General features: G+C 39.3%; 1 protein-coding gene across 1 annotated transcript in view; it reads left to right on the top strand.

The window, feature by feature from the left end:
• PIK3CB (phosphatidylinositol-4,5-bisphosphate 3-kinase catalytic subunit beta) overlaps positions 1 to 24,906 on the top strand; it is an 82,015-nt gene that overhangs the window by 16,793 nt on the left and 40,316 nt on the right. Inside the window, exons 2-4 of the mRNA XM_034064037.1 lie at positions 5,107 to 5,226; positions 20,135 to 20,320; positions 23,110 to 23,335. Of these exons, the coding sequence (XP_033919928.1) occupies positions 20,168 to 20,320; positions 23,110 to 23,335 (379 nt within the window). The 5' untranslated portion in view covers positions 5,107 to 5,226; positions 20,135 to 20,167. The remainder of the gene's footprint in view (positions 1 to 5,106; positions 5,227 to 20,134; positions 20,321 to 23,109; positions 23,336 to 24,906) is intronic.

The raw sequence follows: 24,906 nt of genomic DNA, 5'->3' as shown, positions 1-24,906 counted from the left end.
CCCTGAGCTTGGGTTATAATGGCTCAATTACTGACAGCAAATGTTCTTGAAGAATTTTGAGCCTATTGTTGTTGAAAGTTAAGACTGAGGAGGGAGGGATTGGAATGTTGCTTTATGTTTCTCAGTGTTCTTTTCCTTTAAAGATATTACGTGTATTTACTGATGGTTAGTCCTCCTCGTGTCTCAGATGTGGTAAAATGGTTTCTTCATTTCTGAGTGGGTACTACAACAGCTAATTCAGCTTCACATTCTCTTGTCCAATCTTCAGTACTGTTGAGAGCAGGAAATGGGCAAGACAGCTTTGAGGGTGTGACACAAAAGCTGTACAGCTATACCCTAGCTGTATGTTCCTCTATGTGTTACTGTCCAGAACACCTCCTAGTGCTCTAAGTGCTGGTCCTGCTGCCTTCTTCAGTGCATTCTTCCAGAGCAGGAGATTGATTTGCAGAGAGAAAGATACTCAAGAAACTGCTATGTCATGTCATTCAACCCTCTCAGAGTCCCTTACCCTGAAGCGCATGCAGAGTATCCTCTCTAACAAATGGTTTCTTTGTGTGCTCTGGCAGAGTTCACAGAGGAGCCTGTCTCCTGGGTCTAGAAATTGTTACAGGGTAGAAGACCATAGTGCTACAATTAGCCCGGTCGTTTCTGTGTGGCTTTTGGTACTGCTGGTGAATGATTTTTCTTCCCCCTCTCCCTTGTTTGTTTATTGATTTACATTTTAATTTATTTGTGGGTTTCCCTGGCTTAGAATTGTTTCTGGTTTACATTAAATACCATACAGGTTATAGGCAAAAGTTTCTTGTACATTTTACCCTTTCTTCCCTTGTGGTACAGTTTGCTTTTTTTTCTCATGCATTCATAAGTGTTTCTGTGGACATAAATAAGTCCACACTGTGCAACTGTAGACTTTATTGTCACAGGCATTTTGATTGCCACCATTCCTGAGTTAGTTTGTAAGGTTGCTAATGTTTGTTTTTCCAAACTAGTTATGATTTGCACAAAGATGATTTCTATAATAAAGGTGTAATGAAAAGATTCACAAAAAAATATTATCATGCAAAATTAATTTTCTCATGCAAAAGTAGTAACCTGAAATGGAATGGGGTTTCTATTAGGTTTGTGGTGGTCCTTTCTGTAGAATTGGTATGGGCAAGTGCCCAAGATGGTTTTGTGATGTGTTGTGTTCTTGGCTGAGCTCACAGTCAATAGAGATCCATTGAAGAAGGTCCCAGTGGTAACATCCAAATTATAGTTGTGTCTTTCCCATGTTGCCCAGAGAGGTGCAGGGGGGAAAAGGTGTGTACTCATCAGAGTCCAGTTTGTGTTCATTGTTCGAGGCATTTGCTTAAAGTCTTTCTGACTTTTACTCTGTTCCCAGAGTTTATCCTTGTGTATTTCTTGTACAGTTGGAATTCCCACTAACTATTCATGATACTTAAAAGGCCAGCAGAGTGTTTGTTAGCTAGTTAGTCACCAGCCTTAGAAAACTTTTCCATGCATTCTTTGATGGTAGAAAATGAACTGGCATATGAAAGGTTGACCATGATGTGATCTACAGTTATGCGATAACAGTCTCTCATAATCTTTGAGAAATGAGGAAGATTGGTTAGCTAGAAAAATGAAGCTGAACACTGTCAGCTTGTAATGAAGTTTTTTTCCCCTAATGCTTGAATCTAGTAGTGCGTAGTTTGCCTGTATACATCAGATATGCCTCAAGGTCTGGAGGGCTAGCCATTCCCCTGTCTATCCTCAGGATACAGCTGGTAGCAGAGGACCAGCAAGAAGCCTCTTGTCAACATCGTGTCTGAATTGCAGTGGAGATGCAAACCACTGTGAGAATAGAGAGGAAGAAGTACAGAGCTGTAGGGAAGTGAGCAGCAATCTAGCAAGTAAGAGACTGTGCTGAACACAGGAACTGATATACTGTGACAGGAGCTGTTCACAATGCATTAGCTTATTAAATGCCTACAGTTTATGCACTCTAGATACTTTCTGGGCTTTATGCATGTGCCTACCCCTCAGGCTGAATGCTAGTGCATTGAACACTGTGCTAAGACATGTTTCTTTTATTTCTCACTGAATTCTGAATAAGGCGTAAGAAGCATTAGCTCTCCTTGCCTCACCAGTGTCTTAGAAATTAATAGAGTTTTGGGGGTTGACTGTCTAAGATGGGCATGACTTGAAGCTTGGTAGGAGCCAAGCAGCTATTTCCTGTTGCGGGTCACGGTTTGCACTATGTGCTGTGAAGAGAAAGGAAAGAATGAGACAGAGGGTGGCTCTGAGCAGAAGTGGCAGCACTAATATGACTGCTTTCTTCTCTAGTACTTGAATTATTTCATAAAATGCACTCTTAGTCCAGAAATCTGACAACATATGTGTTACACATTGTTTGCATTGATGAACATAATAAAATGGATAGATAGTATGTCGGCTCTTCCTATCATTGTGAAGCAGAATTCAACAAGCATTGGATTGTTCACCCACTAATAGGGAACATGAGCTGGAACATGAGCTGGGATTAGACCGTTGTGAGACAGGTTAGTTTCACCCTGCTGATGATGTGTTGTTGCAATAGCAATCCTGCTCAGTATGAGAGGAACCGCAGGTTCAGACCCCTGGTGCGTGTGCTTGGCTGAGGAGCCGCTGGTGCCAGGCTCCCATCTGCGGGCTTATGACTGAACATCTCTAAGTCAGAATGAAGCCTGAGGTAGCGATACCGCAGCGCCACTGGCGCCTTGGTGGGCTCGCAATAGCGGTCGCTGGAGATTGACCCAGGAAATGCCAGTCTTGCTCAGAACATAGGAGAAGGAAAACTCTTCAAACCCAGGCTGATGGAGCTCGTCCAGCATCGCACGGTCTGCCATCTAAGAGAAGGACACTCTTGCAAAACCTTCAACCTGCAGACTTTGCTGTCACCATCCCAGCTCGCTAGGCCTGGCAGTTAAACCTCAGGTGTAAAGGGTGGGGCCAGTTCTGTGCAAGCTGTGCCTCACCTAAAAACTGCCCTGCGCAGGCTGGAAGGGCTTGGCTCCCACTTGTCAGTATGGACAGGTGAGGGTCGGATCGGTCGGTGACAAGGTGCATAGGTAGCAGCAGATCCAACCTTGCATGCAGGCGGACCAGAGCATGGGTAGCTTGAGATTACTCAGGAGATGACAGTCATGGTCAGACACTCCCTGATTGCCTGAGCACCCTTCTTCCAAACAGATTTGCATATCCCACTTACCCTTGGTCATTGTGCTTGAAGTAAGCGTGGTTAAAGCCCTTCCCAAAATATTTGCCCATGAAGCCAAGCCATCAATCTACCATAGTACCCTGGTAGGAAAGGAATAAGGTCACAATTGTTTCCAGTGTATCAGTGCTGATATTAGAAAACTAGCATTGGTGCATTTTGCCTCTGATTCCTACGTTGCGTTTAAGAGGGTTCTCTGTGGCTTGCCAACCTCTCTGGAAGTCATTGTTAGGGTGAGTTTACATCATACATACCAGCAGTGGCATATCTGCAATTTCAAAGCACCATTGTTTGTTATGTTGGTGCTGGTAGGTTTCCCATGAAAGATTTCCTATGGCTTTAGAATGGTGTGTTAGGCTCCTACCACCTAGTTTGTCATCATGTGACTGGTTAGCCAGATAGCTCTAGAAGGTTGGGATATCTCATCTTTAGTTAAAATCCTGCTTCTGCCCCAGGGCATGGTTCTGCAGACATACACTGTGTCCCTCCTTAGAGTCCACCTGAGTGCCTCCTCAGGTGGAAGTTCTGCAAGTAATGACTTATATCTATAGTAAAAGGCATTTCACACCTCCCAAGCTCCTGCCTTCTGGCCGCTAGGTTTTGGTTCTGATTTTTCTTACTCTGTAAAAGCAAACAGTGAAATGGCTGTAGAATGTTAGTGACAGACTGGTAGTTTAGCATTGGTTATGAAAGATTCACACTTCTTTGTCCATGTAATTTCTAAATTGTGTAGGACTTAGAAACCCTACATGTTTTAGAGACCCTCTCTCAGTTTTTCTTCTAGTCTAGCTGTTGCCTGCTGTAGGCTCTTAGGCTTTAACCATGAGACGTTTCTGGACTAGTACATACCTTGATGTACCACCAGATTGTTTTCAAAAGGTTGTGCATGAAGCAGTAACTTATTTTTTTCCAAACTTAAGCAGATGGGCAACAACTATTTTTCCCTCAAAGCAACTGAAGAAAGCTAAGTTGCTTCACAGTCCTCTGCGTAGTGATCCCTATAGAGGTCCTGCTCTGCATGGGACAGAGGGAATGACAGCCCTGGTTCCTGATCATCTTGAGTTGCTACAAGTACAATGTGTACTTCTAAGTGTGGTTTAGAAACAGAATTGTTTATGGGAGGAGGATTGTAGTTACATGCGTTGTGTTTTGTGGCTTTGCCTACAAACCTGTAGGTAGTAACAGTGCAAACTGATAGCACTGCTTTGGTCTCAAGGGGGTTTTAAATATTTTTTGTGTATCTCCCTTTGTTGAGAGCCTGGTTTGCAAGGCAGAGCTACTTTCTCCTGTATGTGTGGAGGATGTTGGTAAGAGGAGACCTATTGAACCTTTCTCCTGGTGTTTCACAAGTAGAAATATAAATAGTAAGATGGGATCACTTGTGTCATCAGCTCAAATTCTCCACAATAGGACTATAGATGACATTAAACTCTTAAAAAACCCATATAGATTACCTTACAGCCAAGTGTACAAGAGAAGATGTGTTAGGAGGGTGAAGACAACTCTGTTTCACTTTGTTTTTTTCTGTGGATCTGACCCAAATTTAAAAATACTTGTAGTAGCTAAAACATGTATTTACTGTGTAATTAATGATTGTGATACCTGCATTGTTAGAATAAATGGCAACTCCAACATGTTTTTTCCTTTCCTTTTTTCCCCTGGTAATGGAGCATTTGAGGACTTGACATTGATTTGTTCACTTGTGTAATATTAATACTGACTTTACTGTTGTTGTACCATTTGAAGAGAATGAAAATGTGGGGTTAATTGGGTATTTCTGCCCAAAAAAGTTAATGGCTCTACTAAATTAACTAGAAATTGCTGATTTTTCTCATTCAGTTAATGACATGTTGTGTTTTGCTTTTTTTTAGGTCACATTTGGGTCATCTTGCAGAACCTTCTGAGAAAGCAAGGGTAATAATAAGAAAACAATGTTTAATGAAAGTATCTTCAGTACACAGTCAGACTGAAACAGGAACAGGTTATCCGGAGTAAGTATTAAAGGTTTTTGGTGGGGTTGGTTGTATTGTTTTTCTCTTTATAAAGTCAGTAGCGTGGTTATTAGTCTATAGTAGTATATAGTATTAGTCTATATTAGTATATTCTGTTTAACTTTGTTAGAGTTGCATTCAGAAGTAAAAATCAGTGACTTCATACTAGTTTTGGTTGATCAGCTGCTAATGCGTACTCTTTTGGGCTGTTATTGAAGCATTTCCGGTCTTAGAAGCAATTGCATCTTACAAAATTTAAATGGGTTTCAGACTCTTCTCTTTGCTCCTGTGTATTCTATGTATGGTTTTGAACAGGAAGTGGCCTCATATAGATATGATGACATATAACCCCCAATTTACTAGCAAAAGTTAAAGCCCTGGCTATATCTTCCAGTGTATTTGAAAATTGTTGGGTTGGGTTTTTTTTTTTTCTGAAAATTTCCATTTGTGGCATTTTCTATGTGACCTTGATGTTTTTGTTGTCAGTATTTTAATATTTGTCTTGCGTTGCAGTTGCGTCGTCCTTCAAACTAGCTAAGTCTTCAGTTTATGAATCTCAGACCTGTCTTCACTGTTGTTACTTGGCTTTTAGCTTTTCTGAATTCTAGGCTGATATTTGTGTATCTCATTTATGATATAAGAAGTTGAACTGCCTAGCTCAGGAACTGTGGATTGCACCTTTTGGTACTAAACATTGATATACTGATACAATATAAATCTTAGTTTCCTTGTGAATCGCTTGCTTGAGGTAGGTTGCCTTGTTTGGACCATATTGTTGAAACATATTCTTGTAGAGGTTAGAAACTGGGAAAAATCAGCATAATTTTGTCTGATGCAGATTTTGCTCATGCTGGGTGCTATGTCACTGTAATTCTGCATGAGCCCTTGGAAATGAGTGAAAAATATCTGGACATTAGAACTGAAAGGGTTGGAAACCAGTTTTAGTTTACAAGAAGATTATTTTGACATACAGCTTCATAGAGAAGAGGAAATGACTCTTCTTAGCTTCTTCTTTAAAAAGGGATCTGGACATGGTGTCATAATTTGTGTAGAAAAATGTCTGAGTAGGTTTCACAGACAAGATAAACTTTTCCTACTTGCTATTTTTTTCCAAAGCATTTTTTAACTAGCAGAATAACACATTTGGATCAAGTATTAATTTCCTTTTTTTTTAAGGTAGGAAATGCATTATTGTAAAGTTTCAGTTAAAGATGGATTTAAAGAGGTTGATGTGTGCATTAGTTCCCTTTTTGTAAGTACTTGAAGCTAATGCTGCAATTTTAAGTGAGCATATGCAAATTTGTATCAGTTCCTGATCTAGGCCATATGTCAAGTGACTGGAAGACCTACTCATAAAAGGTTCTTGTAGCACTGACACTTCAATTCTGATCTCTGAAGTTTTCAGGAACTGTGTTGCATCATGTTATTTGTCTTTTACTCACATACTAGTCTAAAGGGTAGAAATACAGGCACCTATCACAATGTCCAAATAAAGTAATACCTCTTTGTTGCTTACACACTTCCTTTTGACAGGTTAATTCTTGAGTCTGATAATCAAGGCACCAAAAGACATGGGCAATAACATTGAAGCTGAGCTCTCCAAACAAATGAAATAAAAAATGTCCACTGGAGGCAGCTTTAGTCATTTTCAATAATTATATACAGGCTTATATTGGGCATAAAACTTGCTAATTTGTTCAGTAGCCAGTAAACTTTGTGTCCCCCCCTTTTGTTTTTTAAGGGACTGGATAATTCAGCTACTATAATCAAAAATTGCTTCTAGTTTGTCCTTTTGGGGGAAATATTTTTGGATGCTTCACGTTTGTTTAGATTTGGACATTCGTGCAGAGTTAAATCATTACAAAGTATTTTGCAGTTGGAATCCTTCATTAAAGAGCTAAAAACATGGAAAGAAGGTCTGAATGGTGTCCATATTCACAGATAAAAAGAGAGGTGGAGTTCTCATGAAGTCTTAAAAGCAGATGTCAAATCTCACAGCTGGGAAAAGTAACCCTGGTCAGCAGTCATCCTGGGACTGACTGCTAAAGGCAGCTGCTAATGGTAGTTCCTAAAGACAGGAGCTTTGCTTGGAGTCAGGAGGTTGAGTGTGAACCAGCAGTGAACACTAACCACACAGCAGGCTGCCTCAGCAGGAATACCACCAGCAGGCCAAGGGAAACAATTGAGCCCTTCCAATCGTTGCCTCTGAAGATGCATCCAGAACCTTTCTCCAGCTCTGGGCCCTAAACATCAAGAGGGATGCTCACAAACTGGAGTGAGTCCAGAGGGAGGGCTGCTGCTGTGGGGCTGAAGGATGTGACATTCGAGGTGCGGATGTGCATGACTTTTGGTTGGGGAAGACAAGGAGAGAAAGATCTTCACCAAGGTTTCCACTCCCTGAAGGAGGATTATAAAGCAGATGTGGCCAGGTGTCTGAGAGAGAATAACTTCACTGTGGGGGTGGTTAAGCACTGAAGCAGATTTGGTCATGGAGACTTTGGAGTCTCCATCCATGGAGACTTTCAAAATTAACTGTGCAAACTCCTAAGTAACTTGCTTTAACTTCAGTTAAAGGAAGCCTTGGGATCAGATGACTCCCAGAGGTCTCTTTCAACCCAAATTAGTCTGTGATTCTTAGATAATATGAATTATTCTTGGTCCTTCTGGTGAATGGCCAGGACTACTTTTGGTTTTATTACCATTAACTTCATGACAGAAGTACTGATTGAGTGCCATTTTTAGGATTATTCTTTTCTACCAAATGGCATTATATTTCAAGCTGTCCATATAAAAGACATATGAAAAAGATGCCTGAAATAAATCTAAATATTTGTGTTAGGCTTATATTGCTGCTTGTTCAGCAACACTTCCTATTCTTACATAGCAAATGGCTGCGAACGCCCACTTCTGAACCTGTAGGGATTTTTCCTTAAAGGGCATCTTTCTAACTTTAAGTGTCCATGGCATCTCCGTATGGGAGACTTAAGCACAGTCTATTTGTGTGATAGCTCTGTGATTTGGTCTGTGTGCCCTCCTTGTTGGAGAAAATTTCACTTATTATTTTCCACTGGCTTTCATTATTTCCCTTTTTACCTCTCTTTCTAGCTGCATTCAATGTGTTTGCTGGAGAATAATACTCTTTCCTAGAGGTTTTGATTGAAATGTCAGAAATAATTGAAAAGAGAATGTTTTAGTCCCTGTGTGAAGAGGTATCTATATATAGGAAAACCTCAATTTCTGCTCTTCACTTTTTTAATAGTAGAAAGTCCCCTAGCTCATAATTTAGAGATGTAACATTTTAATAGCTGAATGAAGCAGTTGGCTGCTGGAAATTTGATAGTCTAGGTCCATTTGTACATGTTGAAAAGAGGGGAAATAGTAATCATTTATGTATTTGTCTTGTAAGTGGAATATTTACTTCTCCTGTCCTCCACGTTTACACTAGAACAAGTAATTACTCTGACTGGTAGAATAGGCAAGAAAATAGCAGAGAGCAGAACTAATACTGATTTAATATTCCCTTGTATTTTTGTTAGACTCATACAAATGTTTGGCGGGGGCGGGGGGGACAGGGACAGACAGGGACTTTCTTTGCTTAGTGGGGGGGACAGTTTACTTAGTACAATAGATCAATAAAAGCACAACCCCAGATTATTAATGCATCTTTTCAGATCCATGGCAGGCACATTGAATGATGGCTTCAGCTGTTTACACTCACCTTTAGGCTGTAGTTTTACCTACATTTTTTAAAATGAGTTTAAGAGCTGTGAAGTGGCAAACCAGCCCTGGGGCTGGAGAAACTGTCACTTCTCCACTGCTCATCTTGTTTCTGTTTACATCTTCACTTTGCTGGCACAAGCAGTTATGCAGCTTTGTAGAGAACTGACTCACCTGTGTTAAAATCACGTCTTTATTCAGGGTTAAGCTTCCCTCTGGGTTATGGTTGTGCTCTTTCTCCTCCTTTCACCTTGAGTCTGACCGTCCTGTCCTCTTTCTTCCCATGTGACATCTCCATTCACCTTTTCCGTTAAGCTTGATTTTTCTGTTTGTTTGAAATGACCATGTGAGAATCTCATAATTTAAATGTTTAATAGAATATTTTTCTAATGCTACAACTGAACATATCCTAAAATATCACACCAAACATAAAATATCTACAGTGATCTGAATTATAGAAAATGAATTACCTAGGTTGTGAACCAACCAGCTCTAATCTCCCAGATCTTTAGTCTTGCTATCCTGGAGCACACTATACAGAATGCAGTGGTCTTTGTGTCAGGTTCCTCTCTGCCTGCTGCTATTTAGAACTTATCAAACCTTTTAAGAAAGCTGTTTACAAATTTTCTTGACAGTGAATGTACTAGCTATGTTTTCACAACCCAGTTGACATAGAATACTCAGCTATTTGACTGGGCTTTTTGCTTCATTTGAGCCTTTCACTTTGTCTCCCTGACTTTGTTGGTCATGGTGTCAACTGTTACTTATATGACAGTGCTTTTCTAATCTACTCCTTTCTTCCATTTCTTTATATTCCATCCCACCTTCACCATGCACAACTAAATTCCAGTGAGCTGAATGTTTTCCTGTAGTGGCCCCAGCTTCAGTGTGATCCAGTGATCACATGCTTCTAAAGATCATTTCAGACAGTAGCATTTAAATGTGCATGGAGTTTTTCTTCCCCTTGCAACTCACTTTAACTGCACAATACAAAGAGATAGCCTGACACTCCTTACTTTTATATTTATATTTCAGTGTAGCTGTATAGTGATTTCAAGACAGAGCAAAGGATAGTCACAAATTAGTTGTGAGAAGCTGTTCTGCTACTTTCTTGCTTTGTGTTCATTATGAATTATGTGCTGCCTGTGAATTATCTGAAGTATGTCAGAATTATGGGACTTGACTTTTATTTGTTTGGTTCATTACGAATAATCTTTGCAGGGAGCAGGAACTGCGGTGAATTGCATGAATATAAAGTAATAAGGGGTAAGAAAATCCCTTTATCCTCCTTGTTCAAAGCAGTACTGATAAGTCTTCCAAGTCTGGTATAACATTTTATTAGTGTTGTTCTCTACCTGCACACTTGTTCAGCAGGAAAAAAATTCTGAGGACAAGAATCTGATTTACAGCTAGCTTTAAAATGACACTTGCATTGAATGGTAGACCAATTTCTGTAAGAGCTGACAAGAGGTAACCCAACCATCTGTTCAAATCAGGTTGATCAGATCAAATTTCAATTTGAAACCAGTTAACCTGTTTGTATTTTCTTTTCCACCTCTCTATGTCCTGCTGAAGCCAATTGCAAATTCAGGTGCTCAGCATTTCTGGAGAACTGGGCCACTTGTGTTTCAAGGCGTTAATATCAAAGCAGTCAATTCATTGCAGTTTTAAAATCCTGGCTTCAGTTTTTCGGTCTTACAGTGTAACAGGGTGAGGGTATATCAAAGGAATAACGCTGCAGAAGATGTAGTTTTAATCAGGGACCATAGAAGAAACCTCATTAACTTTTCTTTGTGGAAAATTAGCTGTATTTCAAGAGGAGAATGACAGGATCTAGACTTGAATAGCCAAGTGACCACTCTTGGTCTGAGCACTGTGAGGGAATGAAATTTAAATAAGGCCTTTCATGTTTTGTATATGTAGATATTTTTAGCAACCCAAATAGTGATATTTTTATTCTCATTTCTGGAGGAATCCTGACTAAATGGGCACTCAATTTTCCATTCCATAGGGTCAGCTCATGCGGCAGTTGGGAACTGCTGGGAAGTATTTATAGTACCACATGATCTTTAAAAATAACTTCCCAGGCTACACTGTAGATGTCTTGAATTATTAAAATCTTTGCTGTTGGAGATAGATGGAGTGGAAAAATCTTAGCTTGGCTAATTTAGGCATGTGTGTTTATGATCAAGTTGTTCGTATTTACCTTCTAAATACAGCTTTAAAATAGATTGAAGTTCACCTGTGCAGCTGTGGAAGGCCAGACCTTGAGCAGCTCACTTTTTTGGGCAAAATAGGAATTTCAGAGACATAGTAAGAAATAACATAAGGAATAAATTTTAATTGTCAGTGCATTCCATCCTGTCTTTAAAAGAGGGTCACTATTGATCCTGTGTGAACTCTGAGGTCTAGTGAACAGTTTAGTCGCACACACGTTGCATAGCATGGATGCTTTCTGTTGTCATGTTAAAGCTTTGAACAAACATAGGCTGCAGTTCCATGTTACACCTAATTCCATCCCTGTGACTACAGCTGGAGGGTAAGGGCAGTGTCCTTACCCACCCCTGCTTCAGATATAGTGATTGCCTGTCACAGTGGGGCAGGTTGTTCCCTGAGTTAATAGAAAACTAGTAATGTTTTTTTATATTGTTTTTCCACTCTGCTGGGGAGGTGGGGGACAGCCAAGAATGGGGAAAAGCAGAACAGCTTTTGCCTGTTGACTGCTCTCACAGTGAGCCGCAACTGAAAGCAGGAGACTTGTAAGAGTCACACTAGTGTCTGAAATAATCCTGTTGTAGTCAGTACAAATACAGTGGAAGTCAGCAAAATGGGAGTCCCATGCAAAATTGAAACTGCTGCCAGTGTATTGACTGCAGAACCATCCTCTTGGATCTTTAAGCTCAGTGGCTGTGAATCTGTAGCTCTCCAGAGCCCTGAACTGGTATGCTGATCCAAGGTGTTTGACTTCAGAGTCTTTGGAAGAAATAATAACTCGCATATAAAGAAGGAAGTATTTTTACTTAGATTTATTTATTTTTATATGCCTTCTAAGTTTCATAGAACATAAACCTTACTGCATATTCTGCTTCCTTTGCCATCTTTGCTGCTAGGTTCTTTTCCCCTACTTGTTCTCTTGCTTATTCATCTTTTTATAGTACTAGATGTTTACGTAGTTAGGAAAATGATTACAATGATTATATTGTGTTAGTGCTTAGTGTTTCTCCTACTTAGACTATGTGATATGCTGCTGCTGTTTCCTAGAAAATGACTGTGGTCAGATTGTCATCCAGCCTCTTCTGGACAGTAAGATATTGTTTAAACACTGTTCTTGTGTGTCTGGATGTGGTGGCCCTTTTCAATTGCTTTCACTGCTGCAAGACTTTCTCTCTCTTTTAGCCCCTTGACTGCCACAAGACAGAGCAAGCAGTAGATAAAGAGCTGTATTGATCACAGTGACGATCATCTTGAATGTGATGCTTAACAGTTGTAATAACTTATTATATGAAGCAAAAATGTGGATAAGCACAGTGCTCCTAGTTCGTGCATAATCAAAACAAGCTGGTTTCTGACATTTGTCCCTTACATAAATAGTCACAGTTTTAGTGAAAATGAAAATAAATCCAGGTTTGTATTTAACCTGAAGAGCCACAGATACTTATATGCCCTTAAAAGACACCCTTGTCAGAAAAAGGTGGTGTTTCTTAAGGAAATGGACTTCTTCATACACAGGTGATTTCTTCCCTGTTCCTTACTGCCCCTGTAATGTTTTGCCATTTGGGACAGCATACATAAGAATTCATCCTGAGAGAACTGACAGCCTTTCAGGGGTAGGTGACATCATTTCAGATGTACAGTATCTCTTCTAAAAACTTGTCTGAAGACTAGATTTTCTTGGTGCTGTACGGCAGCCCAGGAGAGTAGATGATGTGAGAAATAACGGGGTTGGAACTTCCTTCTAACAATGTATTATGTCATGTTTATGTTTACCAGCTTGGAAGCTGGTAATTCCAAGCTTTTACTTGTAAAATTAGTACTCATTTTACTTGTAAAATTAGTATTCTTTTTAATTATGCTTCAGGATAAGAGATTGAATGCTGTATTGGAGTTTAGTTTGGTGTTCTTTTAAAATAGATACACCTCGAAGGAGAAGTGTTAGGGGATTTGTGGTGAGTTCACAAGTAAAAGAGAATTTCTATTTTAATGTGATAGTGTGAAATTTAGTAATTGGTGCATTTTTCAAAATGTTGGTATTAGAGGAACTTACTTGGCACATTGATGCTGGGTGTTAGTAACAATCCATGTGGATTTGTGAGTACTTTTTAATGTCTAAGTTTTTTGCTGATGTGATAAATTACTTTCAAAGAGAAGTTTATTACATTGTTACTCTATGTCTAATTATACTGCAGTGCCTGCAGGCAGGCTCACTCTCTGAGCATGCTCTTGATCAGCTCTTAATTTTAGGAAAATCTTCTGAAATCTCTCCCCTTCTTTGCTTTGTTCTTTATATCTTCTTGGTTGGAACTGTTTCATGTCATATAGTTGGATTTCATTCTTTTACATGAGCAAGTTAACTACCCAATCCAGGTAAAACTGAGTTCACCAGCTCTTCCAGTAGAGGTGTAAAGACTTTGTAGCTGTGTGGTCCTGAGCTCGCACTGCTGTCTTGTCCTTAAGCAGTTGTGGTAGAATTGAGTTTGCCACAAACTGTTCTTGCCTGCCTTCTCAGCAAAATGGGCTCAGTAAGAGAATACAGCCATTACTCGTAACCACCGCTTCTGAAACCCTGCTGATCCTATAGTCTGAAAGATAAGTCTCATAACTCTTGGGGATATTGTGAAAGCCTAGGTTTTAATTGGTATCTTGTAATCTTCCAGTGGTTCTGCTGGTGACTGGCACTTGCTGGAAGTGCTGCCTACATTGTTTTTACAGACTGCTTGTGTACTTGAATTGTATAGGCCAGGCACGCATGATTCAAGTTCTGTGTTTTGATTAGGGAAAAAAATGAGTCAGATGCAATTCATAGAAGACCATATGTAGATTACTTTGACTGTCGTCATTACTGAAACCCTCTTAGGAATCAATGAAGAAGCAGCCTGCTTCTGGTAGCCTGTTTTTGTTTGTTTGTTTTTTCCTTTCCTAGTGGTCTCTGGTTAGATGATGAGGTACACTTCTGTTGGGCGGTAGGGAGGAAGCTACAAGGTTTCTTGGCTTCTGGAGTAAGACTGCTAGCACTAGAGTCAATTATTCTGTTGCCAGGAGCTGGTAAGTCCTTTAAAACCCTACCCCCCCCAGAACAGAACAAGAACAATGAAGAATCCTGTGCCTGGGAACACAATAGCTGCTCTCAATAGCTGTTCGGGACTGTGGGCTGTTGGCTGGTCTTTCCTACCTAAAATGCGTGATTATTTTGTGATCAAGGTCACAATACTGAGGAAAGACAGAAAACTAAATACTGTAACTTTCATGTTGATTTCACAGAGGAAATTCTAACCGTCTGCAGGAATCCACAATGAAGAGAAAAATAGCTTAAATCTCTTCTGTGGTGAAACAGTCCTGGTCTGTTGGTGAAGCAGTGTCAAGACAGTGAATGTTTATGGAAGACAACAGTGGTGAAAATCTCTGTCACTTACTTTATGGTTCACTAGATTCCTTCCTTCTGTTTTACCTAGCTGGAACTGTGTTAGTGTGAAGTACTCGTTTTGCTTTAGGCATTTAGAATTTTAATTGTCTCTAATCAGGGAATTCTTTCTCCCTGTTAAAAGCAAATTAAAGTGTTATTTCATTTGTTGCTTAAGTAGCTCAAAATCTGGGTGGCCTTCAGAAGGGATGGTCCTGCTCTGTTCCCAGCTAGGGGTTACTACCACCACCTTTCTGTGTTCATGCAGCACACTTCCTTAAAAAGTTGTTTTCAACTGAAAACTCAATTTAAAGGAGAGAAATATCTGAAATCTCACTTAGATCAGTGCACTGATCTTGCTGACAGAAAGGGTGATGTGGTCTTTTATCAGTTTTAGTCAGTTGTAAACCTGCATTTTAAGGCTGTGGTTACCTGCAGACACCATCTGGAGGCTTGCTTCTGGTTAAAAAACAAGGTCATTCTTCCATTCTTCTCCTCTCAGAGGCTCTGGCACTCTTCAGAACCCACATATGGTTCTGGTGTTGCCAACATAAGAAGGACATGGAACTGTTGGAGCAAGTCTAGAGGGGGCTGGATGATCAGGGGCTGGAGCACCTCCCGTACAAAGAGAGGCTGAGGAAAACTGGGTCTGTTCAGCCTGGAGAAGAGAAGCTGTGTGGGGACCTCAGAGCAGCTTCCAGTATCTGAAAGGGGCCTGCAAGGATGCCAGTTAGGGTCTCTTCATCAGGGACTGTAGCAATGAGACATGGGCTAAGGGTTTAAACTTAAACAGGGGAGAATTAGATTAGATATAAAGAAGTTCTTTACTGTGAGAGTGGTGAGGTACTGGAATGGGTTGCCCAGAGAAGTTGTCATTGGCAAACTTGCTGAGAGTGCATTGGATCCCACTGTCCATTTTGCCAACGAAGATGTTGAACAGTGCTGGTTCCAACACTGACCCCTGAGGAACATCACTTGTCACTGGTCTCTGCTTGGACATTGAGCTGTTTACCAAGACTCTTTGAGTTCATCCATCCAGCCAATTCGTTATCCAGTGGTCCATCTGGCAAATCCATGCCTCTCCAGTTTAGAGACAAGGATGCCATGCAGGACAGTGTCAAATGCCTTGTATACATCCAGGTAGATGATGGCAGTTGCTCTTCCATAACCACCAACACTGTGGCCCCATCATAGATGACCACCAATTTGTTAGGCATGGTTTTTCCTTAGTGAAGCTTAATTGCCCAATCACCCCCTTACTGTCTACATGCCTTAGCATAGTTTCCAGGAAGATCTGCTCCATGGTATTGCAGGGCACTGAGGTGAGACTGACATCTCAGCCTGAAAACACAGGCAGTTGTGTTGGTTGAGAAATTCTGTTGTGCGGCTTCTTGTTTGTGTCCATTAGAAAGTAAATGCAAAGATCAATGTTAAATTTTCTTTCTCTTTTTCTCCTTTTGCAGATGTTCTCCTAATCTGTGTTCCATTCCTTTCCATTAGTCTGATCAGCCTTTTCAGAACTGCTGGTATATTAAAATATAAAGTGAGTGGGTTTGAGATTAAGCTTGTGTGTGTAGGTATATGCATATGCAAGAATCTGAAATGCCTATGTCAAAGTTCAGAGTGAATTTTCACTTTACATGGGAAGGGTTCAATGCTGTCTGTCAATGCAATGTACCTGGGTCTTAGGAAAACATTTAGTATCAGCCTTTGTTGCTATTAAATTCACATAGCCATCAGATACTTGAGTAGCCAAGATTAAGTATTGTTTTAATTACTTCCTTCTTCTGTATGAGAAGTTGTTTTTTACTGTGACAGTAGGCAAGAGCAGCTATGAAGTTTAGAGCCAGAAATAGCTTTTTAGTATTGTTTTGCTGGTTGGTATATTTTCCCTTCAGCTGGAAGTTGTTTAAAATGTCTTTGGTATTATTGCTACCAATGCAGATGGCTTTCTGCCTTTTTCAGTTCCTAGATGTGAGTACTGTTAGTCATTACTGCCATCACACATTTTACTGTTTTGGCTCATGACTCATTCTCACACCCATCTTATGTTGGCAATCAGTGTTATTCCCAGTATAAATACTTGTTCTTTCTTGACCCCTGTCATGTCAGCTACCAGTAGAAACTAGGTGCTGACTGTGAAATACCCTAACCTATTTCCTTGAGGAAGGAAATATTAAGTAAGTTCCTGAAAGCAAGAATAGCTTCCAGCATGCTCAGGTTGGTGTGATGATTGCTCTTCCCTTTTTAATCAAAAATGGAAATGGAATTGTAATAGCTTCTGATGTCAGTGTTGGAAGTCCATAATTACAAACATGTATCTTACAAGGACTTGATAGCTCTGGTTTTGGTCCCTTGGCTGTATGGTGTGTAACAGCATTTTGAAGTCTTGCTGCTTGGAACATTCTAAACTCTTGTTGATGTGCTAAAGTGCAGCAATTGCAGATGCTGTGGTAAAACAGCTGAAAGAAGATGACAATAGAGAAGATCTTACCCTGAATGCAAATGGAAATAATGAACAAAATAACTACATAGAACAGATGAATGTTTTCCTTGCTCCTATACCTGGTAAAGTAATGCTTTATAATGGCGATACCACACCATTATATGTGTCCATCCAAGCATAAAAGAGCTTTAGTTTTAGATAATCCAGATGATTTTTCTGTGGCTACTGTTGTCAGTTCCAGCAAAATTGCAGGCAAGGTTTGAAGGGTAGGAGTAGCTGGGTGGAGAAAAATAAATAATATCACATTTAAATAGTGGCTTGTTAAAGACGCACCAATTTGTAATGAGGAACTATGCATTTTCTCTAGGCATTTTTAGATAGATGCTGTGTTATTCTTATAGTGTAATCTGGGTTGCAAGGTGGGGTTAAAGTTTATTTCTGTAGACAATTCAAGAGACCACACACTGCAGAATTTTCTACACCCACTGCTGAGTGAAGGGATGGATTTGTAGAGATGTGGTAATTAAAAATCTTTTCATAGCTGACTTGTTATTTTCACCAGGTCTACACTTCTGACCTCCAATTCTTTTTGTTCTGATTCAGTCTGGTGCAATGTAGTAGATTTTTGGGGGGGGGAAATAAGGACTTACTGGTGATAAAACCATTCAATTATGATTTACATTATTCAATAATGATGACAATAGGAGCTCCCTAGTTGTTCCTTCTATTGAGGAAAATATTTTTCCTTATGTATTTACCTTTCTGAAAATTAGAGGGGTTTTGTTTGCCCTAATGGGGCTCTTACTATGTTTTTATCTATTTTTTTATCTACTACAAGCAAAATATGAAGTGATCCACATATTTATATGGTAGCAAGATGTGCTGGCAGCAGTCACACTTGTATGGGTTCTTGCAAGTTTGCTAAGGCTGAGCGGAAGGTGTACTTACATGGCAGTTAGAGGTGAGATTGAAGTGTGTTGTCTCATATCTAAAGCAGCTTTGAGCTGGCAAGCTAATGGTAGCACAGCTACTGTACCAAGGAGTTTTTTTTTTAGTATTTAGCTGGGCTCCATTTGTTTTTTTGGGCTTGCTATTTCACTGAGCAGTGGTAAGCTTCAGAGGATCGCAGTTCTTCCTACTCAAGCCTTTCTTTACCAGAGATTTTCATCTCCTGAATTTTTCTGATTGTCAAAATGAGCAATTTACTGGAAAGATAGAAACCAGTACTGAGGACTGAGGCATATGGGGACTGGGAATATTTTCAAGTGGCGATTTAAATAGTACTACTTGTATGACCATGATGAGCAGTAAAAGTTAGCACTTTTCATATTATAATATGTACAAAATATTAATAGCTTGCTTGTAAATGAAAAGTTATGCTTTAGTACAAGTTGATTTTTGTGCTGCTGGCATAGTCTGTTATCCATTGTAGGGACATTGAGCTTTCCCCTATACTTGCTTGCTATATAATTATTTAATTAAAAGCTGTCTGTATCAAGCAAGGGATTATGGAGAGACTGAAGTACCACTTTTGCATTTCTGCTGTCAGTTAATGACAGAAGGATGATGATGCATATGACATTGAACTGTTCCATTTAAAAGTCTACCAATTTTAGAGGAATAGAACTATTAAATTTAACTCACTATAAATTAAGCATTAACTCCTGCATATGAAGTTTGCATTTAGTAGCTGGTGGTGTGACTTTTTCCAAACCAAGCTGTTTTCTATAGAAAAAAGCTGGAGAGGGAGGGGAGCAAAACACCTTTGTTATGATGTGGTTGGTTTCCTGGAATTCTGTGGTGGGTTCCCCTATAGTGTGTTATAAAAAGTGTGTTTTTTTTCTGGTTGCTTGTTTTGGGGAAAAAAATACTAGTAATAAAGTGCTTTAGGGTTGAAAAGCTGTCTTCATAAATGCATACATACATTTATAACATGTTTTATATATATATATAACATATATATGTAATTATCTGTAATTCAATGGCATGACCAATTTAAACGATCTTGCCCTGTTTCTAGGAATACCTTTGTATGTTTACCCCTTGTAGAAAGGATTAGCTTTTGACAATGGATTTTGCCTAGTGCCTTAACAAAGGGGAAAATCCCATGTGTCAGACCTTATAGCAGTGGAGTCAGCAGTAATGACTGGAGTTCAGAAGGCTGTTGTGCTAATGTGGGGTTTGTTTATTTCCCAATGAGTGAGTTTGAACCTGCTCTGTGATGGATAAAGAACAGCAGGCCAGTGTATTGGTTACATCCTGCTTTTTCTGCTGGTGCTGTAACAGGGGAAACACCTTCAGTTAGGCAGAACAGGCCTGATTTCAGAGCAGGGAAGGAATCTAAAAGGGAAATAATGATAAAAGTAGCAGAAAGCTGTAGTATTAGTGGAGTGGTACAATCTGGATAATTTTTTTATAAATGGTGATTTCCCTCATCTCCTGATGTCCAACAAGAATTGGAAAGGTGTTGGGGTAATTTGTAAAACAATTCTCCAATGAAGACAAGAGTGTTTTATAACACTCCTCATCCCCTTGTTAGCTGAAAAACATTGTATGAAGAGGAAGGTAAATACTTCAGTAACTAGTGACTGAAGGGAAAATGGATCTTTAGAAAGCAGGTAATCAAAAGACCTTGGAAAGTCAGAAAAACTGGTGCTAACATCAAGAATAAGTCAAAATGTCTTGAAATGCAAAGGACAAATAATCAGGAAGCCAGTGTAATGAGTTGAAGTAGGTCACACGAAGGTTTTCCCCCTACCCTGCAGGGAATGTAGTTTACACAGTGGGTTGAATTTATCAGAGATGATCATGCTTTAAGGGTGAAAGTGAATATAGATAGATGTCTTTAGAGGAAAAAGTTGCTTTCTAATAAGCACTGAAGGTTATTTTCCTTTTAAGCTGAATATGTCACTCTGGCGACAATAGTGCTTTACTAGAATGGGCTTTTACGCTAAATGGAATTAATGAGTAAAACTATGCTTATGTGTTTGCAATAGTGGCATTTGAGACCCCAGGCTTGCAAGCTGAGCTGTACAATCAGTCTTATGTAAACCTTCCAAAGGCTTTAAAATGTGTGTCTAATTATAGAAGGTTAAGTATACTGAATTGCAATTTTTTTTCCCCCTAAGGCCATGTGGTTATGATATTATTGAGATTCCATAATGCCTCCTGCTGTGACAGACAGCCTTGACATCTGGGCAGTGGATTCGCAGATTGGTGCTGATGGCTCAATATCTGTGGACTTCCTGTTACCCACTGGAATCTATATCAACCTGGATGTCCCTCGAGATGCCACCATATCTCAGATTAAACAGGTAATAGCACCAAATGGTTCATTAATGTAAAAGTTACCTTCTATTTGGAACAAGTGCTGTTCCCGATTTTTAAGTGCCTTTTGGCAAATGAAGCAACGAATTTGAGTAGGCATAAAAATGGTGTATTGAAGGCATGTGCGTAGCAGATTGATTAATAAATGTAAGTGTGTCTGGGGGTTTGGAATTTCTTTGGGCAGATGGCAAGGTTTGGAGAAATTACTTCTTGCTGAAGGTTACGCTTCAGCTGAGATTATTAATATAGGGCTACTAGAATACTGCATTGCTGCATCTAAACCTGTCTTTAGCATATTGCTACTACATTGTACATTTATTTGTTTTCTGATTAGTGTGCAAACAGGAGGCACTGTGTCTAATTTGATTTTTAGTATGGAAGTCACAGATTGTGCTCCCGCTTCTTTTGATTGACACCAAAGATGGGTGCTTTAAAAATCATGTATGCCACTTCTTAAGGGTTTTGTATAAGTATCTTGTTAGGGTACCACTTAAAAAGTAAGGGAATACTCAAGTTAGAGGAAGGGGAGCATGGGAATAACCATAGATATTAAAGAATAATCTATTGACCTTTCATCAGGTAGTGACCTGAGGGCATTTAGACAAGCTACAGGGGAATTGGGTAGTGGGTGAATTACAACACGTAATCTGATCTTTAAAGCATAATAAAGTTCTAAAAGAAAATAAAGAAGTGTTATTTCTTTTTCCGTTGTATTGTCTGGAAAATAAGTACATTATTTTTCATTCTTACTCAGTCTGACAGTGATCTCTTGTTTACAGAGATTATTTTCTTTGCATGAGTAGTAGCTTCATGTACATTCATGTACATGTACATTCATCCACAGTTCATTGTACTCATTTGAAATGTTGTAGACACTGCCGTACTTTTTTTATGCAGTGGGTCACTTGGTATGTGCACTTAGTATGTGCAGTAATGAGAGTGCCACTAGAAATTGAAATGATCCAAGTGAAGAGTTTTGTGCTATACTCAAATACTTGAAGTGTTTCTGACTGGAAAAAAGCCTTTGTTTTAGTAAAAGGGTAATGTGGGGAACTGCAGGTTAGTCTGTGGGTGGTGGGTAAGATAATGGAATAGCTGACAGCGATTTCAGCTGAGAAAGAATTTAAAAAACAAGTGTGGAAGTGACAGCACAAGGGCCATGATGGAGGCTGTCTGGTTTTCTGATGGTTGACACACTGAAATCTAACATGTTACAAGCATGTACTGTCGATATTTAGCTGTTTTTCAAATGGAAGGAATGTTGTTTATGACTGCAGAGCTCTTTCATGGAAATGACTCTATTTGAAAACAGAACAATAAATGAGGACTTTGATGGCATACTGGATTTGTAGCTCTGCTCCCATCATTGCTGTGACAAGCCCCAGTTTGTGGACTGTAGAATGTGTGAGATAAGTAGGCAGGTACTTGAGGGATGAAGAACTGTTTATTTCTGTAGACTTTCTAATACTACCAGGCCTGTACTTTGGGTGATGGCAAATAGCTGCTTTCAGCAGAAGTCTGTTTCAGGGACTTGCCAGGTTTTTAAATGTTATGGCCATTAAGGAACATAATAAGTACCAGTAGCTGGAAAATTAAGTTAGACAACTTGGGAGCTAAAATAAAAAAGTAAGGATTTTTATATAATGAGCTGTTAGAGAAGAACAGAGGGGCAATGGTAGATATAGTCTTTCAATACCTTGAAAGTTGGAAGTTTTGCTCTACACCAGAGGTAGTTGCTGGATTCAGCTTCACTCAGCTAAGCAAAATACACTGGAATGCATTTCTGGAAGGTGGAATTCATTGTACAAACTATGAAATATATGTAGATATGCTCAGTTTAGCAGGAGGAGCGCAGTTCAGCTCCAGTTGTTTGAGGAGGGTTTTTTGCTATACCATTATTGATCCTGCAGTTCCCGTTTCAAAAGAAGTTTTGGAAACAAATCCTTAAGATGTAAACTTTCAAAATGAGGACAAAACCATTCTCATGGAGAAAGATTTTAATAGTATTTAGGTCAGGAGAGCTCTATTTACTTCCACTTTAGCTTTCTGCTGAGGATTTGATATATTTTATGTATCAAGTTACAGCAAGTAATATTGGTGTTACTTAAGGTGTAATCTGCTACTGACATATTCAATTCAGTAAAGCATTATTTAGTGTTCTGTGGGCCACCTGGATGTCTTAGTGTCCTGCCAGTAAGTTACAAATAAATTTACTTCAAGCTTCTCCAGACAACAGGGGAATTTTTATTCAGGAATTAGCTCCATAGTGGGAACCTGTTGTCTGTGTATTACAGTAATTACTGGAAAAAGAAAGTATAGATTTGTCTTGAGGGGAAAGGAGTTTCATAGGAAGCTATAGGAATGGATGGAAGAGAGTGATGGTTGTGTGGTCAGTGTCATGAACATCTGCCTCCAAAATCACTAAGTGCTTTGCTACTGTAGTGACAGCCATAGTCCTGCAGCTTTGCTGCAAATAGGACTAGATTGGGTCAATAACAGGATAAGTGTCAGGATGAGGGTTAGTGCCCTGTTCTCTTATCACCTCATAGTACTTGCCCCTGTATGTTTTTTACCCTTGGGATACTTGGGCACACAAGTTACTGCTTAAAAGGAACCTCAAGATAGAGACTACAAACAAGACATCATTATATATAGGGCTATAGCAAACATGTTACTCTTATGTTCTTTGGGGGATGTGAATGGAAATTAACATAACCTTCAGTGCCATAAGATATGTGCATGCCTTCATGTTTTGATTTATTTATTTTCTTTGCAGCTATTATGGAAGCAGGCACATGCCTATCCACTTTTTCATCTCCTCATGGAGATTGACTCTTACATGTTCTCCTGTGTGAATCAGACTGCTGTACATGAAGAATTAGAGGATGAAACGCAGAGACTTTGTGATGTTAGACCCTTTCTGCCTGTCCTTAAACTAGTGACAAGGAACTGTGATCCAGGAGAAAAGTTGGATTCCAAAATAGGCGTCCTTATAGGCAAAGGTAATTGCATTTAATTTTTTTTCTAGATGAGGGTTAACTTTGTTTTGTATGAGGGTCTCAATTGGGCAGGTAGCAGTAGAAAATAAACCATTTAAAAGTATTTCTGTGTCAGAATTTGCCTTTCTCAAACTAAAGCTCATGTAGTTAAAAAGAATTGAAATACTCAAGATGAAATGTTTGAAAGCTCTTGAAAGATACTTTCAATATTGTATTTCAATACAGTGTTGTATTACTACATCAATCAAGAACAAATTTTACCTTATTCAGTGACGGGAAAATCTATAATATTGTTACCAAGTGAAGGAAGACCTAATCCCTGAAAAGCGTTATCATTAATAGCCTAACAGCAAGCAGAGGGAACTTAAACTTACTATGATTTTGTTATACATGGTTTCTGACTTGGTTAACAATGAGATTCTTGGTTTTGCTCTCAATTGTGGCACTGATTTGCCGCACACAATGAAAAGCTATTTTTAAAGGTTTCACAGTAACTTATTCTTGATGTTATTTCAGAATTTTCAGCTTTTCAATCCACTCTTCTGGGTTATACAATCAAGATTGACGGGGTCATGTGAGGTCATACCTCTTGTTTTAAAACAATGAGCCATTGTTAGCTCTTTTATAAAGACTGCAGGTTTTGTTTAGATTTCATCAGCACACTGTCTGCCCATTTGTTAAAGCTGACAATGGGAACAGTTAGCCAGTTTAACCATTCACACAGACTCCGACACACTCGGAGAGATACAGATGTTTTCATTGAATCTTCTGCTTGTTATAGCTGTGTCCCTCTTCTGTACTTTAGCAGTGGAAAAACATGTTCCTATCTCAGTCTCTAAAAATAGTGGTTTGCTCTCAAAAGGTGTTTAGCGCTGTCTGTAATCTGGACAATGTCGTTCAAAGTTGAGGAGAAAGGAAACACTTGCAGGCCCTATGCTTCCTAACTACCAAAGAATCACAGCTCTGTGGACTCTGCACTGTGTACTCTCTCTCTACGTATTTTGGGAAAGGAACTTGGATTGGTTGGAATTTCATTATGACGTTATATCATGTTATATGTTAAGTTCTGTCATGATGACTTGAGTAGAAAATGTTAATTACAAGAAAAATTCAAGAATAAATTTATCTATTTTCAGTCCCTCTTGCATCCTTTTGTGTTTTTTAAACAAAAAAAGATGTCATCTTTCCATAGGATTAAAAAAAATATATAGTTTGCAAACACTTCTCCTCCTCTGTGGTCTTTAAGATGCATATTCTGGTCTTTCTTTTCATTGGTTTTGTGAGAAGAGACTTTACAGCTTTCCAAATTATCTAAAACTCAGGATGAGGTTGTCTTTGCTACTTACTAGTACCTAAGAGAAGCTTTGGTTCTTGCAGTTTGAACTAAACTCTCATGCCAGGTTGCATGGGAATTGTGCAAGTAGCTTCAGAAGTCCACTGATGTAGAGGACAGTGTAGAGCCCAACTCACTTTTGAGCAGCCATATTGGATGGGATGTCTGAAGCAAACAGCTCCTGTAACCTTAAAGAAAACAAAGGTTTGAGTGGGATGCTAAATAGGTGAGCAGTATTTGT

This window comes from Melopsittacus undulatus, chromosome 6 (genome assembly GCF_012275295.1).
Source record: "Melopsittacus undulatus isolate bMelUnd1 chromosome 6, bMelUnd1.mat.Z, whole genome shotgun sequence".
In the NCBI taxonomy this organism is placed as follows: Eukaryota; Metazoa; Chordata; class Aves; order Psittaciformes; family Psittaculidae; genus Melopsittacus; species Melopsittacus undulatus.
The sequence above is the reverse complement of the archived record's forward strand: the minus strand, read 5'-3'. Positions and strand labels throughout refer to the sequence as shown.